This window comes from Lepisma saccharinum, chromosome 20, assembly GCF_977018435.1.
Source record: "Lepisma saccharinum chromosome 20, izLepSacc3.1, whole genome shotgun sequence".
NCBI classification, from domain to species: domain Eukaryota; kingdom Metazoa; phylum Arthropoda; class Insecta; order Zygentoma; family Lepismatidae; genus Lepisma; species Lepisma saccharinum.
In genome coordinates, this window is record NC_139248.1 from 33,472,030 (window position 1) to 33,499,100 (window position 27,071).

At 38.0% G+C, this 27,071-nt stretch overlaps 1 protein-coding gene across 2 annotated transcripts in view; it reads right to left on the reverse strand.

Annotated features, from left to right (window-relative positions):
- Positions 1 to 5,340: 5,340 nt before the first annotated feature.
- The window catches only part of LOC146003856 (uncharacterized), a 91,982-nt gene continuing 70,251 nt past the window's right edge, over positions 5,341 to 27,071 (reverse strand). Inside the window, exons 10-13 of one of the 2 annotated variants that reach the window (XM_083142327.1) lie at positions 17,175 to 17,231; positions 15,974 to 16,117; positions 7,387 to 9,444; positions 5,341 to 6,124 (exon numbers count right to left, since the gene is read on the reverse strand). In XM_083142327.1, the coding sequence (XP_082998453.1) occupies positions 6,120 to 6,124; positions 7,387 to 9,444; positions 15,974 to 16,117; positions 17,175 to 17,231 (2,264 nt within the window). In that variant the 3' untranslated portion in view covers positions 5,341 to 6,119. Of the gene's footprint in view, positions 9,445 to 15,973; positions 16,118 to 17,174; positions 17,232 to 27,071 lie in introns of both variants that reach the window. The other variant, XM_083142326.1, reaches the window with a different exon arrangement.

The following is a 27,071-nucleotide window of genomic DNA, read 5'->3' on the forward strand; positions in this document are numbered from 1 at the left end:
AGAGGGAGTGCCTATATGGATCAACATGGAGATTTTGCAGTAGGGGGGGAATGCTCATGCAAATTATCCTATATGGGGGAATGCTTTATGAACATTTTCTTCAAATGGGGTGGTGGTATAGCAACCCCCCCCCCCTGCATCCCATGAACACTTGCTGTAGTGATAATCTATTTTTTTAAAAAAGGTCTTGTTCAATAAGAAAGTCTAAAAAATATATGTTCAGTGGTATATCGAAAAGGAATTGCATTTAACAGGGTGGCGACAGACCTGGAAAACTGGGAAAAGTCAGGGAATTTGAGGTGTCAAAAAGAGTCAGGGAATTTCATCATCATCATTGACTTTTTTAAATATTTAAAGATATCCTTATGGAACTCTGCACGGGAACTGGAAATCTCGTTTGCAAGTTTCGACCTCAACTTTTATGCCTCTTTTAAGCACAACATAACCACGGTGCCAGAAACCAGTGATGGCAGGAGGGGAGGGAGAGAGAGAAATTTCTCTCGCCCTGGCTTCTCGGCGGGATTTTTTAAATTCGAACACTCCTTGGAGGAAAAATTCTTATAACTCTACTTCGGATAACTTTTGTTTTGCAGCTAAAACATCATAGTATGCAACCGTGTACAATTCAGAACACCGAACTGAGGAAGGGTGGTTTGGGGGCGCGACCACCGAATCTCAATGAAAAAAAAACAACAAAAATCTGGAGTTTGTCCCCCTCTTCTCCCGCTATTTTGGGGAGAAGGTGCAAATCTTAGTATTCTCTTCAAAGAATGGACGTTTCCAAAGAGATTGAAACATGTTTCATGTTCCTGGGTGCCATACAAGTTGAATAATGAGCCAAAATGTGAAACTGTGGCCGGAAATGTGGCATGGATATGTTGCGGAGAGGGGGGAGGTTGGTCATCAATATGAATTTCCCAGGCTTGCTCCAGACCTGTGTCAGAGTTTCCACCCAAACATAAGAGTATGAAGGTCCAAAAAGCACATTCATTTCGTAATCAGCACCATGATACCATATTGCATCATCGGGCGAGTACGACCTTACTCTGATGATACCATATGGTATCGGTATACGGGAGAGTAAAGGTTAAACCTCTAAATATTACGTGGAATATGCATTGAATTATCATTTTTTCTTGTCTGTATGGGAGTAGTAAGGGGACTTGCCAACAGATGGAGGGGATAAAAGCGGGTGGTGCCGTCCGATAGTTGTCGGACGTCGTAGTAAGGCATTTTGTTGGGCAAACTAAAGGAACATGGAAACAAATAGGTGCCATTGATACGATTTTTGTCGAATATCGCCACCCGACAAAGTACCTCACTACAACATGCGACAGAAATTGCATGGACTGCAACATCCAACAAAAATCAGATGCATAACAAGAAGAGCTTTAGACTGCAAATATGCTGCTCGAATTTTGTTACTCTTCTGGCTCACTTCACCTTATTTATACCGCGTTTGTTACAACCTGTCCCGGTTCCCGCGCTAGTTGCTCCCTGTCTTTTCTCGGTGCTGGGGAAAGTCAAAGCCAGGCAGCCAATTAAAATACGCAACGTCGCAACAGCGTCTACGTAAGCGCCTCTCTTCTGGCTTTCATTCGCTCCTCGCTGCCCAGCAGACGATTTTTTCCTCTTTTCTCATTGGCACCGAAACTGTTGAGCGCTCCCTAGCACGGGAAGCGGGACAGGTTCTACCAAACGCGGTATAATGTAGCAGTGCTTACGAAGGTTTTCTTTCATCATCCTGACGTATTAACTGGTTTCGCACAAGTTAACATACGTTTACAATGACATTGCACTATTCTTAGATATCAAGAAGAATCCAACCAAACGGGATATATATTGAATACTATTACGAAAAAGTGAAACATAAACCTGCATTGGTGAACGTTATAAAAATTGGCAAGTGCATGCTCCCAACCTCAAATTTACTGCAACACTAGTATTGCAATGACATTAACGCCACTCTCTGTCCTGTCCGTTTAAACTCATGAGAGATGGTCATTAATCTCTCACAGAGTAATGTTAATGTCCAATATTATGAAATAAAATACTACTAATAAATACGTAAACATTTTAATATCAAATTTACTCAAATCATTCAATCATAAAAGCAAATCACTTTCTTCAATAATTGACTTTTCTCTGCCAGCCCTGCTAAATTTTCACTTTCCATCTACTGATTTATACGAGGGGTGGCCAGAAAGTAATTTCCAAGTAGTAGGGACATTGATTGATTGAAAAATGGTAATTGATGCGAAGTTATGTTGAGGATGTCTGGTGGAGTGATTTATGGACACATTTTTCACCCGTTCGAATATCGAAATAATGCGAATTTGGCATAAAATGCGAATTGTTGGAGTTTTTAGCGATTTTTTAAAGAAATGTCCTAAAACAACGAAAAATTCCATGAAATCCAACATTCTTGTCTTTTCTAGGCCATGTTTGTGTACATAGAACATGCAAGTTTTCCAACATTTTACTCAAGAGTAAACTATAGAGTTATACGTACATGGAATAATTCCGACAGCCACATTAATTTATGTATTTCCCACGATTTTTTCGATCCCCTGCGGGGGAGAACCGGGATGTTTTCCACCTATTCAAACTGCTCCGGCACCCACCCAGCTTCATATGAAGCTGGTAGCTTGAGGAAACTTTGAGGAATAAAGGTAGCCAGGAGCGTGGTGCTGATCACATTACCCCTACCTTCAGCCATGATCAAGAAAGTGTGGTGCCCTAACTCAACACCCCTACTATACAGGGAAGCATTTTACTTTTACTTCCTCAAAAATCTGTTCCAACATATCAAACTGTCACGAAAATACGTAGACCATGCGAACTTCAATTTAAAATAATAGTTTAAAACCACAATGGAGTATTACGTTTCGGTATATTTGGCAGATAAATGTTCTAAAACAAAAATGCGAATTTTGGGAAACGTAACACTAACAAGTCAAAAAAGGATAATGCCAATTTTTGGTGCCATAATATATCGGTATCTGTCACGTGAGATTGATTGATTTTAATTTTTTGGGTGCGTCGCCACTTATGGTCATTATGCACCCTTCAGTATATACGGGGAAAATTCCATTATCTAAAATCCTTACCTTAAAATTAGAAAAGGGGTATGGAAAATAACTTTCCCAAAATATCTTTCAAGATATCAAACTCTCACGAAGAGGCATAAGCCATGTGACTTACAATTTGAAACAGTAGTTTAAAACACCATGAAGGTATTTGCCAGAAAATGTGCTAAAATGAAAATGTTAATTTTGGGGAAAATAACACCGTATAGTAAAAAATTTTTAAAAAAAATACACCAATTTGAAAAGAAAAAAATATCAAGGCCCCTACCGATTAGGCATAAATAAAACAAGAATATCAGTTGTAATTTATTACATTAATAAGTGAGTCCCTAACCTAATTTTCGACATAATCACCACCATTGTTCTGGCATATGTCGTAGCATGGCACTAAATTTTGTATGCTCATGGTATATGTGTCTGACAGCAAAGACTGGAACTGTCTCTACCGCAGTGTAGCTGTCAAATCCTTGCCCTGCCAGAAACCTCTTCAGTTAAGCAAAGAGATGAAAGTCTGTACATTCAAGGCCAGGGCTGTACAGGGAGTGGTCCATGATCTCTTACCTGAAGCGATGCAAAGGGCCCGTGTGTACTCAGCTGTATGGGGTTGTGCATATTCGATTGGCGTGAATTGTGTGCACCATCGTCTATCACTCACGACGTCCGGTCTGCACACCTCACACGATTGCTGGTGGCTCTGTGCCAAATTCTGAGCGTGCAAGAATCTGATTACTACACGTAGGCTACATCGCAGTTGGTGGGAGACTGTATGAGAGCTGCAATCTTTAACCTAGAACTGTCCTAAAACGGCTGCATTGCAAATGTACCAGATTACAGTTACATGCCACTTCTTCCTGCCTGCATGTGTGTGTCGCTCTCCGACCACTAGTGCTACGTATAGGCGCCATTGGAGCTTTTTTCAGGATTCCCCTCGTATATGAACTTTCAGAAGCTTTTATTATTAGTGTGTTCCTCTTTTAATGTGTGGTTAGCTAAATCAGGTACCTATACAATGCAATTCTATAAATTCCTTGCGTTAAATTTCTAATACCTACATACCCTTTTCGTCAGCAATAATGGTATAACTGCATGTTGTCAGTTTCACAGTACTTCACTTGGATATACTGTACTGAAGCAGAAATCGCATTGATAATGTAAGGAAATATGACACTTTATTTTGTTCGATTCAATTGTTTCACTTATATGCAAGAGTTAAGTTGTTTGCTTTACAGAGAAGAGAGAAGTAGCTTTATGCATTGAAAAATGAGTCCGCAGTCCGTACTCATGGTTCATGCATGCAGAGGGTTCCAAACCTCAGTGGAAATATCAACATATAATACCGAGAATTTATAAGGAGACTGATAAATTACAAATTGCATTTCTTAATCACTCACTCTTATCTCATTTAGTCGAAACTTTAAAAATAATCAAGTATTTTATTTTAAACTTACTGCATATGACAAAATTCCGTAATCCTTCCCTAGCTTGTGAATTGTAATAATTTTCCAAATTCACTATTTTGCACTTTGAATTCAAATCATAAAGAATAGAGAAATTAAGTCAATTTCATAGAAGATAATATTGGTACTTAACAAAACCATACGTTGATCTGTGTGAGTTTATTATTTCTATTTGCAAAAACATCGATTTAGTTTAGTTTGTAATTGTCAGGGAAAAATGTAAATTTTGTCCTGGAAAAGTCAGGGAATTTCATTTCTGCTTGTTTGTAGCCAGCCTGTTTAATATCGAGGTCCCTTAACATTAAAATTCAGTGTCAGTGTTACAACAATCTTTTGGGGCTTATGACCTTCTGCTATTTTTTCATTGAGTGACGCAGTTTCAATGAATACATTCATCTGTCATGTGCCATTGCCCGGAATTAGCTGTTAAAGTCAGGTAATAGCAGACGACACAGGCACAGAGGGACAGTTGACAACAGCGCACCTAGCAGCAGCCAGAGAACTAAAAACACAGGAGAATGGTAACAGTCGCCACTGAAATTAATAGACCTACAGAGAGAGAAAAAAACCGGTTTCATGGAAAAAGTTAGTACTAGTTTCTCTGTATTTATCTACTACCATGTCTCGCATTTCCCAAATATGAATAAAAGGTGAATTAAAAAAAAACTATAATTATTTCATAGTCTAAATACTTTTATGTAAACAATAAATCTGAACACACTTGTATACATAATTTGATGGAAATGCCATCAGTAGTTCATGGTTTACATCTCTCTCATGAAGAGAAAAACAGATTCTGTGTACAAATATAGTTTATTTACAATAAATGTTCTTATATATTTTAACATAAATCTTGGTATATACACATTCAAACAAGTTAATAAAAACAAATCTCAAAACTACAGATCAATTTGATGTTTTCGCCCTTCGGGGGGCATAGCGTTGTCTCTCTGAAATCTTTGTACAAAAAAAGAATACAGTCAGATGACCATTTTGACGTACACGACTTTGGTCATTAATGAACACTATACACACAGAAAAATGTGCCTGTTTATGAAAGCAAGCAATACATTCACTTGTAACCATGTAGATTTCTTTCATCTTTTTGCCACAAGAAATCTTTCCGCAGGACAACATGGGACATCACAGTAGAGCAAGCTTTCTTTCTTGAGCAATGACAAATTCTGACTAAGATCTGCAGTCTCTGTGAGTACACAATACTGTAATGTCAAGTCTTACTATGTAACGTTCTTTTTTTTATGTTCTTCCACATGATACAAGACTAAAACATACAATAACCCAATCCAGATTAAATGCAAACAAAAAGAAACGTAAAATAAGCTTACTTGGTAGAAGTAAACATACTGGCCCCTACACGTTAAGTACAAGCTGGATTATTAAAAACCATACATTGCCATCAACATCTACAAAACTTAATTAGAGCAATGTTACGTAAGTCAAATGCTAATATGCTCTCGTACATAAGATCTCATTACTTGCTGATGTTCATCCGTTCCCCATGCTAACTTGGGCTAATACTGACTCCATATTACCAGAATACCACATGTAGCTCTTATACTGGAAAAGAAGGAGAAAAGGTATATTTTTTAGAATGGATCTATAATAGTTACTACACTGAAATATTGGGCAAGCAATCTGATACAAAATTCAAGCAAGCTCTACGCAAATCTACGAGTGGAAATAACTGAATTCAGGTAGCTGGGATTTTATTTTCTTTGCAATTAAATATATTATTCAAGATGGAAATAAAATGGTGTGGGGATCAGGAAAAGACATGCGGACAGCTACAATGATAATGAAAAGCATAAACAAGGATGCAGATGGGATTTACCATTAAGCAAATGCGAGAAATTTTTGCAAGGGTTTGACTACATTGCACTCTGAAGAATCTTCTTTCGAAGTGGAAATTGTATGGTCGGAAGGAGGAATGGTTGCTTGAGCCTTGGGGCTAGCTGGGGGATACTATCCCACCGTGACCCCCTCCACTTTGAGCACTGCCTATATCTGTAGGGAATTATGTGCAAAATAAACTAAAGTTCATTTAATGCTATTCCGTGTGAATTTTCCATATCTTGAATCACTTTTCTGCCATTTTTTGGCTAATTATGACTATGAAGATGAATAATGATTACTAGGGATGGGACAGATTAATCATTATCAGCTGATATAGGCATATCGGTAAAATTACTGATAATTTATTTTATTTAATTAAAAATTTGTATGGATATAAACATGCCCTATTCTAAATACACAGCTCTGCAATGCAGTCATCTACTAACGGACATTTATTATGGAGGTCAAGAAACCATTTGGGTTCTCTAAGGGCCATTTGGAATTTTATGTCGGATTGGTAGAATATTGGTTACTACTAAATTTATCAGTGCTTTATCAGTATTGGCCAAAATGTCGTATCGGTCCATTCCTAACATTACATAAAATTGGTGAAGAGCTTCTTCACAAAGGAATTTATCTGGGTTTGGACAACAACCCCAACAAGAATCTTTGGTAATATGATCATGACTGAGCCACCCTCTGTGTAAGTATTTGGAGTAATTTGAATTTTCATGGTCTAGATGTAAATCATTTTATTTGGATCAAAATCAACTGCCAAGTAAGCTTGAGTTTGAATTCAACAGCATCTACATACAAAATTTCCACGGGAAGAATAACTACGAAACTCCTTACAATAACTACAATACAACTCAATACAACAACTAAAGGAAGAAACGTTGAAGTGCTGAAAAGCATACGTGGAGAAACTAGAACTGAAAAAAGTCATGAAAAACGAAGGGATGCAGCTGTCTAGGAAAACCACATACCTTGGTCAAAACAGCTCGGATTGATGAAGGTTAGAAGATCGTTCTCGGACATCTCCGACATCTGGGCAAACTCCTGGGGAACCAGGCTGTCCTCAGTCTTCTTTGGGCATCCGTGTGCACTCGTGGTCTTCTTAGTTGTTCCTTCATTTGCAGTTTGCATAACCATAGTTGCTTTCACTTGATTTTCCTGGGACAATTGGTGCTGCACTTTTGCATTTTCTGCGAACTGCTGCTTCACTTTGGCATCTTCCACAAACTGCTGCAAAACAAGCTTCTTTGTTTCTAGGCTGCGTTTCAGCTTCCCAGCAGAAAAACCTGGGAGTCGTGGCAGATTTTGATCCAATAAAGACGGGCTACCCAGTTCTCCCGTAGAGACTATTTCGACCAAGGCCTGGTCTACAGCCCGTGCAATGGCACGTTTCCGCGCACTATCCTTCAGAGCAGCATCAGTCTTCATTTCATCTCCGCTCAGTCCAGCAGAACTTGCAGAAGAGGGGTTAACAAAATTTGTACAGTCGGTAGGGTGAGGAGCAGTCTCGTGTAAATTTGTTTCTTTTAAAGAATCAGGTACGGAAGGGCATCTTGCATCTTTGCCATCAGACACCACAATTGTTCCTTGTTCGCCAGCCACCGTTGTTAATGTACTGGCATAGCTGTGAAGCGGTTGCTCGTTCAGAGCCGAGCTCGTTACGGTGCTTGAGTCGATCAAAGGTCCAGCAGACTGAGAAGAAATTACAGAAGTAACGGCTGCGACAGACTCGGCAGGCAGGGAGGTAGCAGGTACAGTCGGTTCAGTTTTGGTTATGTCTGAATTGGGGAGTGTCGTCACACTGATCAGGGATGTCGGCATGCAGGCAAACTGTTGCGGGATGGCTTCTGGAGTCTTTGCTTGCTGTGCGAATATAGCGTGTGACTGAGTGATGATGAGAGATGGTTGCGTGTTCATCAGGCTTACAGACTCTGCGTTGCTGTCAGCAACTGGCCGACTCTCTACAATACTCATCGGCACATGCGTTTCAGAGCACAACTGCATATTCTTGGAGGGGCAGGGCTGAAAATTCGTCTGGATGTTGGGGACAGGTATGAGGGGAGGTTGTGGAACTTCCGTAAGCACCATTGGTCCCTGCTGTTTGTTCATAATTGACTGAGAATTGACGGAGCTTTTGGTAACCAGATTACATTGAGGATCAGGCAGTTGCTTGTGAGAATTCAAAGATGAGAGTGACACTTCAGATATTGTGTCACTTACCGGAACAATAGTCTTCAGAGGAGCCCTCTGCGAGGCAATCAATAATGGTTGATTGTTCATTTCTGCAGACGATTCCGAAATAACAGGAGCACACGAAGAAATGACTGCCAAGCCATTCTCGTTTAGAAGCTGCGTACTCAAGGTGGGCATGCCAGTTTTGCGAGAATAAATCACAAGTGGAGGTGGTGCATGATGGTTTGATTCTGTCGTGCACGGAGTATTTTCAAGGCGAGAAAGAAACTTCTCCACACTTTGCGCACTCTGTGCCGGCAGCGGAGAACACGTGTTTTCCTGCACCAGCTGTCTGAGGGTGGCCTCCATGCAGGCTGCAGAAGGGGGATTGGTGCCTGATAAATCTGCTAACGTTCCCACAGCAGGTACTGACGTGACGGGCGTGTTCTCTGTCATGTGGGGACTAACCTGAAGATTCGGCGTATGTTCACAATGAGCCAATGCAATCCCTAAATTAGCAGACTCCTGAAGCTGCAATGATCCATTTTTGTGTGCTTCTTCTGCAACGGTCATTGTGGTCGATGCATCATGAAAAGATGTGGTATTCGGAGACATTTCCGGAGAACTTCTAGATTCAGTCGAACAAACATTCATTTCCACTTTTATGTCTCCATTGGTCAGCACAGGCATTGCTTGTGGCTGCGATGTTTCGGAGACCACTTTGAGAGTCTTTTCTGCTGGAAGCAAAGATGACGGGACAGCTTTTACACAAGGTTCAACTTCTTGCCTGCCATCCACCAATACAGTCTTCAGTCCCTGTGTTGACCACACCATCAAAGGTTCCTTTTTCACCCCACCTGAAAGTGCAAGCAATTATCACCATTAAACTTCAGTTTATTTATTCACATCACATATACCAATAAGGACATATTAAATTTTTGTTGATCATTTTTTAATTTTTATTTTTGTAAACTAATATCTTTATCTTCAACATGATTGATTCGGGTAAATTGAAGAATGCCTTCAAAATCTACACTCAGTAACAGTTTTCAAACTTAGATCCATTATTTGGTAATATAAAGGTAAAGTGCTCCCCTGTGCTTAGCACAATGCCAAAAAGGCATATAGGGGTGTGGGGGTTGAACTAACTTAAAACTTATTATACTGAGTGCCCATCACAAAGGTGATAAAAAAATAAGTTACAATGGTCTACAGTAGTGGCATATTTCTTTTAATTGAGGATACAACATCTGGGACAGAGATGGTAGTGTATCACCTGGGAACGAACATAGTAGCAATCAGTCTCTGGAAAAAAAATCCAATTTGCAAAGCTGAAACACTAAACTTTACATATGGGGCACCTCACTTTTTAAAATTAAATGTAAGGATGGGACCAATTAATCGGCACTTATCGATATCGGCCGATATAGGTATATCGGTGTATCACTTTATCGGTAAAATTACCGATTATTTTACCGATCCAATATATCAATAAATATCTGATAAATTAGTGCAAAATTCTGCCATTTTGTTGTATTTTTTATGGATAATCTCCATGCTCTACTTTCTAAAAAAGTAAATGTCTAAATATGCAACTTCTCTTGCACTGCAGCCACCTTGAAACAATTTATTAAGGAGATCAATGAACCTTTCAGGTTCTTCAAGGACAATTTCTAATTTTATATCGGACCGGTAGAATATCGGTATCGGTACTTTATTGGTATCCGGCAAAATTTCATATCGGCCCATCCCTAATTAAATGCAATGCTGTAACTTTATCCTATCCTCTGTGAGTGAACAATCTAAAATTGTCTTTTGGATAAAAATTCAAGTATTTTACATAATTAAGTTAGAATGTAGTAGGTATTTTACATATTATTCAGTTCATTCAATATTGATTGGCACTCCCCCTATAACTCCTGCAAAGTAGCAATGTGAAATGTGTGTCGATGTCTGTGTGAAGATAGATGATAGTGCTGTCTACCGCCACCAGATGGTGTTGCTGCTTCCCATAGGTAGCGCATAGCAGCAGCATTTGTTCTGGCATGCCAGTACGCTGGTGGACAGCAATCCGACAACATGGAAGCAGACACGCACAGTCAACGGTCGACAGTGTGGTTTCTCTGGAGGGAAGGAGTGACTGCTTCAGACATCCACAAGAGGTTAGTAGCCATATGTGGGGAGACAGCACCAAGTTCGCAGATCCGTGTTTCGGTGGGTAGCAGAGTTCAAAGATGGCAGGGACTGTGCGGAAAAATGCAAAAGCACTGGGCATCCAGCAACTGCACGCAAAGCAAACAATGCCCAGCGTGTCAATGACTTGATAATGACGAACAGACGCATGACGTTTGATGAACTACAGACGGCAACAGGTTTATCACGGGGAACCCTCCACACCATCCATGAGGATTTGAAGATGAAGGTGTGTGCCCAATGGGTGCCCCATTCCCTCACCAGAGCGCAGAAACAGCAGCGTGTGGAGATATGCGAATAGTTGGTGCAACAGTACAGTGCAGATCCAGCGGAGTTCTTTGAGCGTCTGGTCACCGCTGACGAGTCATGGTTCTTCCACAAGACTCCAGAAAAAAATGCCAGTCTATGGAGTGGAGGCATACTGGGAGCCCTCATCCCAAGAAGTCACGGCCGGGACTATTCGTGCACAAACAAATGGCGATTGTGTTCTGGATCAGATACTTCTGGTGGACTGGCTCCTTCCCAATACGACCATCAACAGTGATCGATACTGCAGTTCACTGCTCCAACTCCGCTGACGCATTCAACAATGCCGCCATGGAAAATGGGGACGTGGCATTCTTCTCCAACAAGAAATGCGAGCCCACATGCCAGTCGCCAGACCATGGCCACCGTCCATGAACTAGGGTTTACTGTGCTGCCACATCCTCCATAATCGCCGGATCTCGCTCCTAGCAACTATGCCCTATTCAACGCAATAGACATTGGCGGGGAATACCTTTAATATAATCTGTATTTGATTTTTCAATAAATGATACCTGTGAACATAAAAAAAAATTGTAGTGCCAATCATTTTTGAACGCCCGAAGTAGTTTATTTTAACTTTTTTTTATTTACTTCTATTTTCAACTGTGTCCAGACCTGCGACACCAAAAAATCCTCATTTCTCCTTTAATTGCTTTTCTCCTCTCAACTCCATTGGAATATTCAAAGATCAATTATGTTCTCTCTCTCTCTCTCTTTCTCTAACAATTTATTTTTCATCATTTGACAATTCACAGAAATTAAATAAATTTTCTTATTAAGTGAAGAGGCAGTGTTTCATCTGTCCCATCCATGACACAAATTTTTTCACTTGTAACTATAAATCTGGGAGTGTATTTTAAGGGTAGTTATGTTTAATCAACAGAGTTAAATACGGAGAAACTAGTACTCACTTTTATCCGCGAAGCTGTTTTTTCTTCTTTTTCGATTAATTTCAGTGGCCACTGCCACCATCCTCGTTGGAACTTGCTGCGCTGTTGCTTGGCGTGCGTCTTTTGTTCGTAGTTCTCTGGCTGCCGTTAGGTGCGCTGTGCGTCTTGGTACGTCGTCTGCTATTTCCGGGCGATAACTGCTGCAGTAGTGGAATCCAAGTATGGTGCGCTTGCCCGCTATCGATGTTTAGTTCGTGCGGGAAGTGCATTATGGCGTGCGTTTCCTTGATTTTGGTGTCTATGAGTGTGTGGGCAGTGTGTTTGACTCGAAATATCTCTTTTCAACCACAAACTTACATACGTGTTCCGCAACAGTGCCGATGCTAAAAATCTGGTAACTTCAATAGTGCAAGCTGACAGTGCAAAACTAGCCAGCATTGATATAGTAGATATGTACAGTTCAATCCCCATAGACCTAGCACTGCGTTCGGTGGAAAGATGGCTGACAACTAACAGAATCCCGGCCCTAGAGGTACAAGAGATAACCAGACTATTGGAAGTTTGTCTAAAACACAATTACTTTCAGTTTGAAGATAAATTCTACAACCAATCCGAGGGCCTTGCGATGGGCAACCCGCTATCAGCTCCTTTAGCCAACATCGTCATGCACCTGGCTGAAAAAGAGATACTCCACACTCCAGAACTACAACACATCCGATATGGGAGGTACGCGGACGACACAATAGTTGTATATAAAAAGGCAGAAGAACTCAACCTCCTAGTGAACAAACTAAATAGCATCCACCCCAGGCTCAACTTCACCGTAGAGCATGAAAAACTTGGTAAACTAAACTTCCTGGACATCACCATCAGCCGTGCACTTAACAAATTCACAACCACCGTCTACAGAAAACCGGATGCAGGCAACCAGTACATACATGCTCTCTCTAGCCATCCCCCTAAGCAAAAAGCCAATGTGTGGCTAAACTTTTATCGAAGAGCCTTCTGCTACTGTGGCAAAGAAGAGGATCTACGAGAGGAGATAGCCACCATCACAGAAATAGCCCTGAAACATGGCTACACTGAATCACAACTCTCCACTTGGTGCAGTAAGGCGGAAATACAGGTCAGACACCCTAACCTACCACAATCAACCCATCCACAAGCAACCCAGCCACAACCAACCCCCAGCGACCAATATAAATGGTTTGCCTTCCCCTACCATCCCACCACTTCCAACCGCATAGCCAAAGCCCTTCTCCCATTTGGCATCAAAGTAGCGCACAAACCCAACTCCAAAATAACTGACAAACTGAACAAGCACAAACGGTACTTCCTCTCCCCCCTTGACAACCCAGGTGTATATGATGCTGAGTGTGAGTGCAAGGCTCATTACATCGGCAGGTCCATCAGATCTGTCAATGAAAGAATCCAACAGCACCTAGCAGATGCGAAAAAAGCCCAACCCACTACTGGTCTTGCTAGACATATCAAATACAATAGCCATAAAATTCAAAAGGTTCGAGTCAAACACACTGCCCACACACTCATAGAAACCAAAATCAAGGAAACGCACGCCATAATGCACTTCCCGCACGAACTAAACATCGATAGCGGGCAAGCGCACCATACTTGGATTCCACTACTGCAGCAGTTATCGCCCGGAAATAGCAGACGACGTACCAAGACGCACAGCGCACCTAACGGCAGCCAGAGAACTACGAACAAAAGACGCACGCCAAGCAACAGCGCAGCAAGTTCCAACGAGGATGGTGGCAGTGGCCACTGAAATTAATCGAAAAAGAAGAAAAAACAGCTTCGCGGATAAAAGTGAGTACTAGTTTCTCCGTATTTATATACTACCGCGTCTCTCTTTTCCCAATCATGAACAGAGTTAAGTTTTAAATTTCATTTCACAGATACTGTAAGAAAAATGTTGCTTAACTATCAGTAGAATAGTTACTCTAATATCAAAAAGGTAGTCTGGTTGTCCCACCCATAACCATGAAATGCCCCATATGCAAGAACATAACTTCCAATATCCTTTTTTAGATATCGAACTGTCACTTCTCACAAAAAAACATTTCTTGGATGGAGCTTCCTGAAGCTGCACTTCTTGCTTCCACCATTTTCAAGCTGCACTATTATTGCTGTGTGTACGGCAAAACTTGCAATTTGAAAGCAGCATCTTGATCTCAAGATTTTCTACTACAGAATAAATGTAGTACTTACAAAATTGAAACGTTCGAGACACCAACATAGTGGGGAAGGGAAGGTAGGGTAGGGTGGATGGCTGACTCACTGCATACACACAATTATATTCTGTCTTGGTCCACATAGGAAGTTTTATGACCCAACAACTAAGAAAATCGCTGGCCCAAGTGGCAGAGTGGTTAGCACATTGTGCTACAAGACCAGGGTCCCAGGTTTGAATCCCGGCTTGGGCATGGATGTTTGTGAGTGTCCATTCGTCAATTTCATCATATCATCACTCATCCCCATTTTTGCAATTAGCCAAAAGTGACACAAAAGTGAATCAATCAATCAAACAACTAAGAAAATTGTTTCTCAAACCTAAATTGCAGCAAGTCTAATCTTTGGCCGCTATTACCTATCATAACCAGGCTGGCATTGTACGTGGGTCGTACCGAAAGTAATGCAAAAGTGGTCATAACCTCTTTATTAACTGATGTAGATCGTTCAAATTGCACATGTAGGTGAAGTGACTCTTCCTCTATACAACCAGCTACTCAACATAGTCTCCATTTAAAGCGAAGCATTTGCACCATTGTTGAACCCAACTCTACAATCCTCTTTGAAAAAAGTCCGGTGTGCACTGTCCGACATCCACTTCTTCACAGCCACTTTCACCTCGTCCGTGTCATCAAATCGTTGTCCCCGAAGACTGTCCTTCATGGGACCAAACAAGTACAAGTCTGAGGGTGCCAGATCTGGCTGTATGGTGGATGGAGGACCACGGACCAGCCCATTTTGCCGATCACCTGATTTGTTGCCAAAGAGGTGTGTGGTTGCGCATTGTCGTGGTGAATGTGGATCGCTTTCAGATTCTTGGGCGGTCTCTTCCTCCTAATGGCTTCTCTAAGCTTATGGAGTGTCTAAATGTACCGCTCGCTGTTGATGGTACGACTGTATTCCAGGAAATCAAGGAGAATGACGCACAATCAACTCATCCACTCGCTGACGATTCGTGTCAGTGGTCGCAGTTGATGGTCTCCCACTGTGCGGTTTGTCTACAATGTTGGTTTCCCATTCTGTAAACTTCTTTATCCACCTGTACACATTGCTCTTGTCAATGGTGTCATCTCGGTACACATTCTGTAGCCTTCTGTGGATGTCGGACAGTGCACACCGGACTATTTTCAAAGAGGACTCTAGAGCTGGATTCAACGATGGCGCAAATGCATCGCTTTAAATGGAGACTATGTTGAGTAGCTGGTTTGTATACAGAAGAGTCACTCCAACTACATGTGCAATTTGAAATATCTACATCAGTTAATAAAGAGGTTATGACAACTTTGCATTACTTTTGGCACGGCCCTCGTACACATGTACATGCAGTACACTTAGTATTTCCATAACTACTGGGTGTAATACTAATGAAAGAATGCCAATCTCTAGACACTGGGGAAGCTGATGAGGCTACAGGCCTTCCTAAAATTTTGGGTAGTAAAGAAATCTGGTATAACCAAAGAAGTAAATGCAAACTAACATTAAAATGATTACCATTTCTGTCTTTGAACACCTTTTAAAACGAAGGTTAAAAATGGTAATTACGAAATGTCCCCTCCATCCCTCTTCCCAGAATGCAGCCCAGGCTGAAAAAGAAGTCGTCCCTCATACGCCAATGTCTCTAGACTGAGATGGGAAATGATTTCACTTGCTTGCTTAGAAAGCATACAAAAGGGAAATTTGCATTAGCTTTCTTTACAAGTTTTTTACAGCATCTTTAAAATCAAAATTATTTTTCAATACTCACATGGAGTGGATGTTGTGGTTTCTACTACCACTTCTGGACTCTTCATTGTCGAGACAATCGCCACAGACTTCACTCCACTGGCAGAATTCAACATCAGTGGCACAAAACCAGACTTCGTAAATTGCTGGTTTATCTCTACAGCAGCTGCAAAAGCAAGCAAAATTTACAATTCCTTAACACGTAAACAATGTTCAAGATGATACACATCGCAACGAAAATCAAATTAAATAGATTTTGAGTAGCTTAGAAATTTGTAAAAATAATTTTTTTTCCAACAAGTCCACCCCAACTTTTTTTTTATTATACTTGGCTTTTTTTTTATTATACTTGGCTTTTAAATTTTAAGAAAGCCCACTGACATATTTTCCTTTGTAGAAAAAGCAATGGTTGTAGAGTTTGAATATCTCTCAAGCTACACAAATTCCACAACAGTTGAACTGAGCTAGTAATCTGAACAGTCAAATGAAGGTATTTTAACTTCTCTGATATACAACATTGATTTACTACAAACAGAAAAACTTAGGTTTGTGGTTTTATGCTACGGCTAGGACAGAGAAAAGTCACCTTTAATTTAGTGCAAAAATTTCAAAATTTTGTTATTATCTTATGTTCATAAACATATATGTAATGCATATTCCTTGTTTAATAGCTTCCCTGATGGCACAGTGGTAGCGTTATCACCTTGTAATTGAGGGGTCCCGGGTTTGATACCCGGTAGAGGGACATAGTGGTTCAGATCTCACTTTAAAAACTGTAGGGGTCCAGTCCCGATTAACCTTACTGTGCATAAAGTGGACTTCAAACACCAAACAAACCAACCAAACCCTTGTTTAATAAAATAAATCCTTAATTATGCTATTTTTTTTTTCAAACATTCATTTTAACCTTATATTTACTGAAATCACAGAAGCTTAAGACTGTATATTACGTGAATGAAAGGTAGGAATGTGATTTTAGAATGGAAACTTTTACTCTAGTGCAATAAGTGTAAATTTCTCATAAAACCTGAGACTTTATTTGCCACTACGAGTATAACACCAAAAAGCAACTTTATACCCTTCTTTCAAACCCAGAACATGTTAAGTTTTTGAACAAAAATTTTGATCTTTAATTTAACACATCAATATCTACGGCATGTCTAGGAACTAGTAACAGTGTCATCTGAGACGTAGTAAATACTAATCTACAAAATAGTACTCACGTTGTGAGACTCCGGGAGGAAGCATTTTCACACACCTGTCTGGAGACTCGCCACCCACTGTGGAAATAAGAAAACACAATGAAGCTCATGACACGACTTACTTCATAGTTTCACTGAAAAAAAAAATTGGGATGTTGCCACCTGAGCCAGTTTGTATTACCAATATTTCCCATTTTCCATCACCATTGAAAATCATACTGCAATTTACCCCCAACACCAGCTATCTCTAAAAAGCAGATTCTGTCTTTTCCGACAACTAATAACTCGTTTGATTTTCAGCAGTTAAAATGATAGCGTATTTGTCTATCTTCTAGATCATTATTAACCCACACTAAACATAAAGAACACTTATTGTTCCTTTAACTTATTAACTAATGTAAGTTTTAATTTTATAGCTTAAGCTAAGAAAATGTTTCACTATATAGCACTGTGTGTCAGTACCTAGAATTAAATGAAAAAAATTCTCCAAATGTATTCTACATACTTTACAGAATATGATAATGTAGATGGAAACAATACCCCTTTAAAAAATTTTAATGACATGACATGACTAAACAATATTATTAAAAACTGTCCATTCAGTCACTTCGGTGGTAGAGTATGTTGAGCAGTTGACTCAGCATCTCACCACCAAAGATTCCAGGTTCAAATCCTGGTCTGGGCATGGGAATTTCTTTGCGAGTTCCCTTCACCCATTCATTATTCATTTACATTGTGATGATTAGCCAAATTGTTGGAAAAGGAACTTAATTAAAAGATGACCAAAAATAAACTATTGATTTTCATTTCTCGCCCTGAATAGCACGGTGAGAAAAATATATATATCAATTTTTAATTGAAATTTAGTGCATTATTCTTGCTTTCCTTGTTATACTTTATAATGAATATAATAATACTAAAAAAAGATGAACTCTGTACTGCTATCTGAACATTTTCAACTTTCTGCTGACCAGCATAATTTATAAGAAGATTCATAAAAATAATTTATCAAAGGGATAAAATGATGGATTTTGTAACCACTATGATTTGAACAAAGTGTTTCTCTTGCTACATAATGTCAAACTTCATTACTGACAGTCTTTGTATTTGCCACAGCTTCAAACATCAATGGTGGTTCTACAATATTAGGTGAATATCTCTAAGCAAATTCATGAACTGGTTTAAATAGTTTTCAAAATTGAGCAATTGCTAATGAATAGAAATATCTACATTTGATTCCAAAAGTATTGGAAATACAGTGAAACCTTGATTATACATTTTCCAGGAACTATGGGAAAAGAGCTTATAATGTGGAAAAATTTATACTGTATTTGCTGGCATATAACAACTTTCTTTGTGGACACATTTTTGAGGAAAAAGCTTTATCACTTAATACTATAATTAATGTATAGTATTTCAAATAATAGAGGTCTACTTTCAAAAAATAGAGGTAATCAAAAACTAAGTATCGGCGTACAAGACCCACCCTGTTTTTCAGACCTATTTTTAAAGGGAAAAAGTGAATCTTACATGCTGGCAAATACGGTAATCTGGGAAAATGTTGTAAAGCAAATAGAAAGGTTCTTGATTGATTGATTGATTTGTTTTTTAAGTCCACTTTATGCACAGGAAGGCTAATCGGGACTGGACCTACAGTTTAAAGTGGGATCTGAACCACTGTGCCATGTGCCTCAACCGGGTATCAAACCAGGGACCCCTTGATTACAAGGCGACAACGTTACCACTATGCCATCGGGGAGCCCGCAAATAGAAAGGTAAAATGCATAAAGTGGGAAGATATAAAATACAGGAATGTATAATTGGGGTTCCACTGTATGCTCTAAAGTTTCTTTCACAGATGGAAATTTCTTAAGAAGGTGCATGAACTTTTGATTGGAAAAATAAGAAATATGTAATATAACGAACATACATTTTCAATTTGCATGTTTTATAAATTAATTGACATAAAAATTTATATTACCTATAAATATGCTCAAGTTTTTAGTTCTTTTTAAGTTCACTTTATCCACAGAAAGGCTAATTGGGACTGGACCTATAGTCTAAAGTGGGATCCACCGGGTATCAAACCTGAGACACCTTGATTACAAGGTAGCAACTTTACCACTATACCATCGGGGAGGCCCCGAATTTCCAAGAAACAACGAATGGTGGTATCATATGCTGTCTGAATGCTAGAGCAATAATTTTATAATTCAATGAATTATACATTAACTGTGGCATGTTCTTTTGCATTTTTTGTTTTAGTCAGCCAAGAGCTGTTGCAAACTATTTTAGTTGTAGCATAAGTATTCAATATAGAATCTCAAGTCTTTATTAAATGCAATGAGAAATAAATATTTGCCTATATTCACATTATGATCCCAAGATATAATGTTGGGCTTGGTGAATTTTATTTCATGGGGGGGGGGCTCTATGACTATGAAGAAGAAAGCCTTAAGTTATTGGGTGTACAATATATTTTATTCCCTATGAATAAAGTTTTCCTCCAATCAAATTTGCTCCTACAGCCAAAGCTAAACTGTTGGAGATATTTATTGCATTGGTTATTTCCTATAGATTCCTATCATTATGTAAAGAGAGAATGCTTTCCCATCTGTATGTGTTTTTTTTCCTTCCCTTTATATCATCCTGTAGCTAAATCATCTTATGCTAAACAGCAAACTATCTTGCTGAAGATCTAAACTAATTTGCTAAATTGAAGTTATCCTAAATTTGCACCCCTTTCTTACAACCAGCAATCTTGAATATTCAAAAGAAACCTAGCTTCTATTATTTTAAAAGTTAACAATAATATGTGTAATTTAATTTTTGCTTAACATAGATTTCTGATGTTTAGACTATAAAAACTTACGAAAAGGAGTATTTTTTTCTATTTCTCTAAGGTGAAGTTGGTAATTTTCTATGAAAATTCAGTAAATAATTCATAATTGCATGAATTCCACAAATCAACAAGTCTCTAAATTTCATTTTGCTACATTCAATAAAGATATAAAGAACTAACACATTTTTAAAACAATACTACTAAATACTAGAGTTTAATGCACTATATCTCCTAACTTACTGCTTAACATATTAAAGTTATACTAATATATATTTGTTACATGAAACTTAATATTATAACTAGTACACTGCTAATTTTCCAAAAAAATATTTTACATGAAAAACCACTTATATGACATTACTTCTAAATGAGTTTAACCAACACAAGTACACAGAACTTTGTACCATGTAAAAAAGCAACCATATCCTACTACTACTCCAGGCAAACTTATGTTTTTTTTTTTCGATATCTTATTAAAGTAGCCTATGCAAATGTTCAAAACTTTAGGAATGCGTAATAACATTACAACTTTAATATTTAGAAATTGGTACTTTTTTTTTAAGAAAAATAAATAGTTTTCAAAACGTTTGTACTCAAATTGCTACAAAATGTTGCAAGAAATTACCGCAAGGTACATTAGCAATCAATTAACTATGAAAGTCCTATTCAAATATACAAAAACCTATTTTTAATTTGTTCTGTTCGTAAAGCATGTACGAGAAACTTAGGTGAAGAAGGGTAAAAGAACTCTTATTTATTACTGAATAATTTACAAAACCTGGCTCAGGCAGCATGACCCACAGAACAGGTGTAGCAACCATAACCAGACACACTCACCAAGACGTACACATTCAATTAGTTGTTGGTAAGTCAACAGCCCGAACGATGAAGACGGAAAGAATTCAAATGGTAAAAATTAGGGAAGAATGAAGCAGTGCATCAGCAAGGAACATTCAGTGTGACTAAAAGGAATAAAAAGCAGGTGTGGTGATATGCGTGGGTGTAAGGAATCAAAGATTTCTGGCTGCCAACTTCCCTCGTATACAATTTCTTTATTTCTCAAGGAAAGATTACAGCCCACTAGCTAGAGAGAGAAAGTATAAAACTCTCCAGCCATTAGGCTCAAAGGCAATTCAGATATTTCATGCTTCACGCACACAACAAGCACACATACACATTGCTCTGTGGGTCGAATGGGAAGGATTACAACGGCTTGCCAAAAAGAGACCTATAAAAACTGAAATAAAAATTATGACGGCATCTTCTTCTTCTGACTTGCTACGCAGTAGCTAAAATAACAAAAGCAAACAGCATAAGCAATTGCACATATTCAATAAATTTATAAATGTAAGAGAAGACTGGAAAGTGCTAACTACAAAGACTTTTCATCTTTTTTTTCTCTTTATCAATCTTGCAAAGTAATTTTTCTTTGTGGAAAAAAGTAAGTTGCTCATCCAAAAGACGAAATAAAGGAGAAAAAACTATTACACGATCCATTTGATGCAATATATGAATTTACGAAATGCAAAATTTTTTTCAGAACTGCAACAGATTTACCAAGGAAACAAAAGAAGCCAACGCAATGCTAAATGTTCAGTTAAGAAATTTACGCCATATGCCTAGTCTTTTTATACGTAACAGCAGATACAGCAAAGCTGCATTCTGCCAAATCCTGAAATTTAATAACATTTATGATTGCATTCCTGAAATTTAATAATTAAGAACAAGGTACATTAAATATTCTGGATCTCAATTCAGTCTCCGCCAATATACGGAGACGAATTAAACGTTTGTGCATATTGCATTAAAGCACGAGGGTGGTGGTGAGAGCTGACGTATTGTACGCAAGAGTAAAATATAGTCAAGCAAATGTGGGAACTCCGCAGAAAAGACTTTGCCACGAGTCCAGAGCAGTTCAACTCATGCTGTACGGAGCGTACAACACAAGACGCACGAGAACCAGGATACTTAACGCACCCGAATCAAAACACATGTCACCATTCTGACTGCCGTGTATGAAAGAGAACATTCAAAGATTAGGCATATGTGTAAGATTAACTATCTCAGTTGAAAGTGGCGCAAAGGATGAAGGAAAATACTGTAATCACCATGACAGAACCTGAAATTAGCGAATGCAGCCCCGCGCGCGGCATTGTCTCTCTAGACAGTGGCGCTCAAGACTGTAAAGGAGGCTGCTGGTCTTCTGCTAGCCTGTTATTCTTCTGAAGGGTAAACAAATGAAACAAATGCATAGAAAAATCAGTTAATGCAAACGTTTGCTTTCAATTAGAGAATGGCGTAAGATCTTTTAATTTTTTTTTTCTTTTAGTTATTACACATAATACACATACATGTACATTACTTTTACTATGCAAAAAAAAAAAAACTAACGATTTGGCAATTAATGTATCCAAAGAAATGTTTAATCCAGTCACAGCACAAGGCACTAACTTGGCAGTTACTAAAAAAAAAAGCACAATCAAAATAAATCAACTTTAAAGATATATGGGATCAACAAATCTTCGAAAATATACATGCTCAATCAATTACAAAAATCTACTTTAAGTTTCAAAAAAATGTTTCAGCCAGGTTATTATTTTGATTTTTTTTTTCTTCTTTTCTTTTTTCTCTATTTCAGTCTTACGCCAATCCCTGGTTCAAATTGGAGCTATGTTTCCTATGATACTTTCATTACTTTTTCTTTTACAATTTAGCACATTTCTTTCCTTTTAAAAAAAAACTAGTTAAGTAATTCTTTCTTTTTTGAATAGGTTTACTATTCTACCAGAATATAAGGTATCTGTTTGTATAAAGTTCCAAATTCATCATTCTTATTAAGAGGAACACAGCTCCTTCAAACAAACACTGCATGGCAAATTCATGCACACATATATATCAATAAAATTTGCCATGCAGTGGTAAATGAAAACATGGTTTTCATCAGTGAGAGTACTTTTTAAATTTGTGAAATTTCAAAGCAATCCCAATTTTTTGTGTTGTACAAAAACAGAGGACTCTCACTGATGATGCACTGATATCTCTCTGGTATTTATTTTATTGCCAGCATTTGTTAGATAGTAAAAATGAAAGATACAACAAATATGTACACACAGAGGGAAAATATTGATTATTTCTTTTTTGTTACGTTCAACTCTTCTACATTTTAATGACAAACTAATTTATATTTACTTTCTTTGTGTTGCACTGTACTAATTATAATTACCCAATCAGTGACACAGAAGACATGATGGTAAGACCAAAGATCAAATAATTATTCACAATGAAAATACCAAGAATAATTTAAATACACATTCTACGAAAATGAAACATTACCACTTGGTCATCCAATACCACTAAATAAAAAGTAATTATTATTGGTTTATGTAGAGAAATAGTCCTATTTTTTTCAGTCATTACCTGGTATAAATTGTTCTACTCTCACAAAATTGAAGTTATGGATTTTACACTCAGATTATCTTTTCTTTATAATATATGTACAAGAGTATATAGATTTATTTACAGCGTATATTTTACTATATATTTACCACTTCATTTTCCCCACAATTCTCTTCCTCTCATCTGTTACTAATATGTCTTTGGCTCTTATTCTTTTGATAGCACTTAAAACTGTTCTTTAACAAACAAAACTATCATCTTACCGTATAGTTGTTAATCTCTAGATTCAATTATGGAAAGCTGTCACCTTCAATGATTGACTTCTATCTTTAGCTTATTGTCAGTTATGATTTGTTTTCTCCAATTTCTCTACATTTTCTGACAATTCTTCAGTAATTCTGGGAAACTTGAAATTCAGAGGAAAGTTACAATTATGTCAGTGATTCTTGCCAATACAACCCAACCGTGTGTTGTGGATGTACTGACTTCATATGTAGGCACCAGGAAGATGTTTTTATTTTTTTGCTTCCTTCATCTCGGCCATAATGTAGGTGATATTTACCAACCAGAATAGTTCTTAGGTAGCCACTGACTGGAGGCTGGGTAAGCCCTAGAGCTGTTATTATACAAGGACAGATTGCCCACTCTAGGAATCAAACCAGTTACTGCATTTCCTCTCTCACGTATTTGATATGATGGGTTGTGAAATATTTTCCAACATGTGGTAACCAAATGCACTTCCGATACTCATTCTGTCACCAAGAACTGGCATATTCAAGCATAATAATGTGTACTGCCAACTTTGCTTTCTTAGGCTGGTGTGTAGATATTAGTCTTATCATACCATTCTTATATTCTCAGTTTTTTCACATTAATTCTGCACATTAGCCTTTCAGGTCCGAGTGCCAGAATTAAGTCTCGAGTATTGTATATTAACTGAAATGACTTCTCAAGGGAGACTTCAATCCAATACCAGGGAGTAAATTTTCTATCAATGTCCCTCTGTAAACAGATCTTGGGTTCACCCAGCCCCTCATAACCAGATGTACATACTTCCTTGTTTGTGACGTACGTGTATGTGGTTTGGGAAGATACTTAGGTATTTGTTTTTAGATATTGTTGAATTGAATTATTGTTTCAAGTCCACTTTATGCACAGAAAGGCTAATCAGGACTGTTTACAGTTTAAAGTGGAATCCGAACCACTGTGTCATGTGCCTCTACTAGGTATCGAACCCAGGACCCCTCAATTACAAGGTGATGACATTACCACTATACCATTAGGGAGGCCTTTTTGGGTCTTGTATAATATTTATTATGTGCATACGGGCCCTTCTCCATTTCCATACCTGTTCTATATGTAATATCAGTAATTCCATACAAAACTGCTTTGACAATACAAGATATTTACAGTTTTACAGAATAGGTACGAATGTAATCAAAGTTCTACAAAGTGTGTAACCAAATGATCTTATTTTAACTGAGATGCTTCAAAAAGTTTGTTTTCAGCACCTTGTATGTGAAGATAAAACTAATTGGGATTTCATATATAAGTGGAACTAAGTTGGAGCCAGTGATATATGTCACACAATAAAATTCAAACCTAGGGCATCTTGATTAGAAGGCAACAGCTTTATCAACCTCTATCAAGTAGTCATCTGCTTATCAACTACATGTAAATATTCCAACTGAAGCTAGTTTCAATACTATATTGTACATATAGATATAGTAAGAACAAGTAATAGTGCAAAACAGATTTTCAAATCTTGATACAATTTTGAATTTGGCAGTTTGAAAGGTTGTAATTCTATGTACGTAATTGATTGACTAATTTGGCTTGGTTTATTTTACTTTGCTTTCTGCCACTTTTGGCTAATTGTGAAGATAAGGGTGGGTGATGATGTGATGGAAGGACACTCACAAACAACACCCATGCCCAGGCCAGGATTCAAACCTGAGACCACTGGCATCATAATGCACTGTGCTAATTACTCTGGAAGTTGCCTATAATTCCACGTAAGTTCATGTGGGGGAAAAAAACCGTTGTTAATCACAAAATAAAAAAATTGGAATGTATGGACATGTATGTAATGAAAACAATGACATTCATATCAAAACATCCATCATATTTCAATTACCTAATTTCAATTGTGGCAGATTTTCACTTTGGAAGCACAATTTCAATTGAACAGCAGACATTTCAATGAAGTTCAATATTAAATAATAAAGGCATGATAGTTTATTCATATTGAAGTGTACAGACTCCTACAACACACAAAGTTCTATGATGATAAAGGATGTGAAAATTCAAATATTGCCAATAAAATTCACCACAAAAAGTTGTGCTTGCACATGAAATAAGCAGCACTATTGTGTGTAAATCAGTATAAATTAATAAACTGATTAGATGACATTGACAAAAGGGCATTCATGCCCTGGCTGGAATTGAAACCAGGGAACCAAAGTTGTCCACCAAACTGGTTGCAAATTAACAAAAAATAATGGCATCTTTCTGGATAGGTGCATCGAAGAGATTAAATGAGATTGTGCATGATTGCTGATTTCTGGCGAATGTAATGCCTTTAATGATACACATATTTCATAATATACAGTATTAAAGTTGAAAGAGGATGTCACATGCATCATCTCATTAACCAAATTTGTTTGAGTTACGAAATAAAAAAAATGAAACAATAGGTTCAAATTTTAGATTAAAATGACAAAAAATATATACTTCAGAAATTTGCTGTTTCTTCTAATCCCAGTTGTATAATGAAGCATTTCAATTAAAATAAATGTGAAACCAACATGTCTTCTTATGTGACTCAGCTGCAAGTATGAAAATGAGATTTGGTGATTCTTAATCCAGTGTATCAACACAACAGAATTTTTATACATTAAGTATTTTTCTTAAGACATAAAGAAGCCAAACTTCAAAGACAATATGAACTGTACACAGCAACAAAACTGTTACTTGTCAAAACTAATACAAGCCATATTTTTTGGAATTTCTTCATGTCATAAAGCAAGAAGCACCCCACCACTTCTGGTCATTACAAATTACAAGCGAATATCAATTTTCCTACTGAGGATGTGACATGGACGACCAGATCCTATCACAATGTTTTGTACTAAATCCCAACAGGAACTAATTGCAACATTAACATTTTGTGAAGAAAACACACCAATGAGCCTCAAAATATCAAACTCGCAACCCTTTGGTTACAATGTAGCACTGTATTAACTTCCAGATTTATGGTGAAGTCTGGCACAGAAAATGTCAAATTAGGTTGAACCTGCATTCAACCATTCTAAAACCACTCTTCAGAGTAGCAATAGCCCGTGAGGGCTAGGACCTACCTACCGATTGCCAGCCTCAAACCCACGTGCCTCAGCAGAGGTGGGCAATTATCTAACCAGTTACGGGGTGATGCGTGGTCAGCAACACAAATCCCCAGTCAGTTCCCCAATTGGTAGGTGGTCACCGGTCCCATAAACTGGCCAAAATCTCAGGAGGAAAGTTACGTTTTTCCCCAGAAGACCCGAACCAGCACCATTCTGTAGCCCAAGCCCAAAGTCCTTAAGACCATATAGTCACAGTTCGGGACACACATCAGAGTGGCTACTGCATTATTTTCCACATAGTTCACGATATGAGGTAACACACTTTTATTTACATTT